General features: G+C 50.7%; 1 protein-coding gene across 1 annotated transcript; it reads left to right on the top strand.

Moving 5' to 3' along the window:
• Positions 1-350: 350 nt before the first annotated feature.
• LOC115948336 (small basic protein 1-like) lies at positions 351-1537 on the top strand. The gene is made up of 2 exons (XM_031060267.1): positions 351-408; positions 1407-1537. Exons 1-2 carry the CDS (start codon positions 351-353, stop codon positions 1535-1537), a joined length of 189 nt encoding a protein of 62 aa, XP_030916127.1.
• The last annotated feature ends 741 nt before the right edge of the window (positions 1538-2278 follow it).

Raw genomic sequence — 2278 nt, 5'->3', positions numbered from 1 at the left:
TGCCCAGAGCTTATCAGGAGCTATCCCAGGCTGAATTCCAGCTGCCCTGGGAGCAGCTGTGCCATGGGCTGGCATTGCTGGAGCCCAGCAGCCGGATCTGGAGAGCAGGACCAGCCCCACGTGCCCATGGAGCACAGCCTGGCTGCCAGGGGCCTTTGTGAGAGGGCCCAGTGGGGCAGGGTGACACTGCACAGCCTGCAGAGCAAACAACAGCCCTGTGCAGATGGCTTTGCCCAAGGTTCTCCTCTGGCCGTGCTGCTGGTGGCCAGAGTCCCTCTATAAAACCTCTGCCCTCAGACACCTCGGGCACCTCAGATCTTGTGTGCCAAGGTCCCCCCTGGCCTCCAGCCATGAGAGTGCTCTGTGTGGTCTTTGCTGTGCTCCTGCTTTTCTCCCTGGCCACCCCAGGTAAGAGAGGAAGGTGTGGAGGTGGAGAAATTGGGGTGAGCTGTGTCCTCTGCAGCCCCAGTGCCTCAGGGGGAGGGAGGGGGTTCATCTCTGGGGTGGTGGGGATCTGGGCCCTGGTGATTTATTCAGCCTGGAGTTGGGATGGGGTGATGCCACACTGCAAATCCTATCTCCCATCCTCATGCAGAGTAGAGAGATGGGTTATAAGTGCCCAGTTATCCTCCAGCTCAGTGGGGACATGAAATGCATCCTGTCCTGGGTGGGGTACCCATATCATCAGTACCACCCTGGAACCAGCAAGAAGACAAATCCAGGTGCTCTGCCCTCCTACATATCTGTGAAAAACGCCAAACACTTGTTTTTAAAATTCTGAAAGTTTAATAGTAATAAAATGGCTATAAAATAGTAATACAATTAGGGTAACAATAATTTGGACAATTTGAATTAGGACAATATGAGACAATAGAGACAAAGAGTTACAGACATCCAGGTACCTTTTTCTGGGCAGCAGGAGCCCGAAAAAGGACACACATTAACAGAGGATTAACCCTTAAAAACAATAGCCTGTTGCATATTCATACATCTCATACATGATGCATAAATTCCATTCAAACACGAGGTTCTGTCTGGTCATCCTCAACTTCTTCCTCTGAATCCTAACAGCATCTTCAAGGTGAGAAGAAGTTCATTTCTTCTGATAATGGAGCAATAAATTCTTTTTCTCTGAAAGATTCGGGTGTCCTGTGGCTGCTATCTCAGTGCGAGTCCTTTCTTAAAAAAAAAAGTATCCTACATAGCATAGTTTCTATTTTAACATTTTTTATAACCTAAAACTATATTTGACACAATACTTTAGAGAATTAATACAGCATTACTTTCTAACACAACACACATAATATTAATTTGAATATTTGCGAAAAGCCAATCATAAAATACGCATTTTTCACAATATCCATTGTTTTCTCCATAACCCCCCTCTCTGTCTCTTCCCCCGGCAGGGCAGGGGCAGCCCAAGGGATTTTGTGACGGGTACTGCGCCCACGCGTGCGGCGAGACCGAGGAGTGGTCCTTCAGCCCCTACTGCGAGGAGCTGCACTGCTGCATCCCCTCTCCCAAAAAGGGCAAATGACCCTGCAGGAATCCAGCCCCGCAGCCCTGGAGCTCCCGGGGACGTGCCCAGGGTGTGGCCGAGGCGGTGCTCAGTGCTTTGAAGTAAAGATGGGCAGATAAGATGGTTTCTGCGTACTGTGATAAGATGATTTCTGTGTGATAGGATGATTTCTGTGTGATGAGTTCTGTGTGCTGTGAGGGACGGGACAGCCGGGAGAGGCTGGCAGCCAGAGCCCCCTGGAGAGTGGTCACAGACACACCCCTGGCAGCCCCAAACCCCTGACACCAAAATGCCAGCCAGGAAAAGCAAAGGTTTTGGGGTTTTCAAAGCAGAGTGGTGGGAAAGGCTGGGAGGGGGCTCATTGATTAATCCAGTGTTTAATCCAGTGCCTCCCTCCTCCACAAGCTGAATCCCAGTTTATTTGTAGGGGGCACAACAGCTCCATCATTCCCATTCCCCATCAGAACCCCTCTGCACTGGGGTTCCCAGTCCCACTGAGAGGTGGGAATGGGAGACACAAACAGCATCACCTTCCCCTTGCACCCCAAAATCCAATTCCTGGGGTGCCCGTGGAGCAACCAATGCTGTCACTAAGGCTTTGGGGTCCTGTGGTTTTCCTGGATACCCTCACCAAGTGCCTTCTCAGCAGAGTCTGTGACCAGATTATTCAATGGGGATCATTCCAGATTATTCCATGGGGGTCACCAAGAACAGGAGAACAGCTGAGGATTCCCTCAGTGTCCCCTTCCCTGCCCCATC

Source organism: Geospiza fortis, unplaced genomic scaffold (assembly GCF_000277835.1).
Source record: "Geospiza fortis unplaced genomic scaffold, GeoFor_1.0 scaffold106, whole genome shotgun sequence".
Lineage (NCBI taxonomy): Eukaryota > Metazoa > Chordata > Aves > Passeriformes > Thraupidae > Geospiza > Geospiza fortis.
The sequence above is the reverse complement of the archived record's forward strand: the minus strand, read 5'-3'. Positions and strand labels throughout refer to the sequence as shown.

Bases quoted from the DNA above. Each gene is read 5' to 3' on its own strand.
- LOC115948336 (XM_031060267.1), top strand. From the start codon at position 351: ATGAGAGTGCTCTGTGTGGTCTTTGCTGTGCTCCTGCTTTTCTCCCTG. The intron at 409-1,406 runs GTAAGAGAGGAA...TTCCCCCGGCAG, and splicing joins TTTCTCCCTGGCCACCCCAG to GGCAGGGGCAGCCCAAGGGA.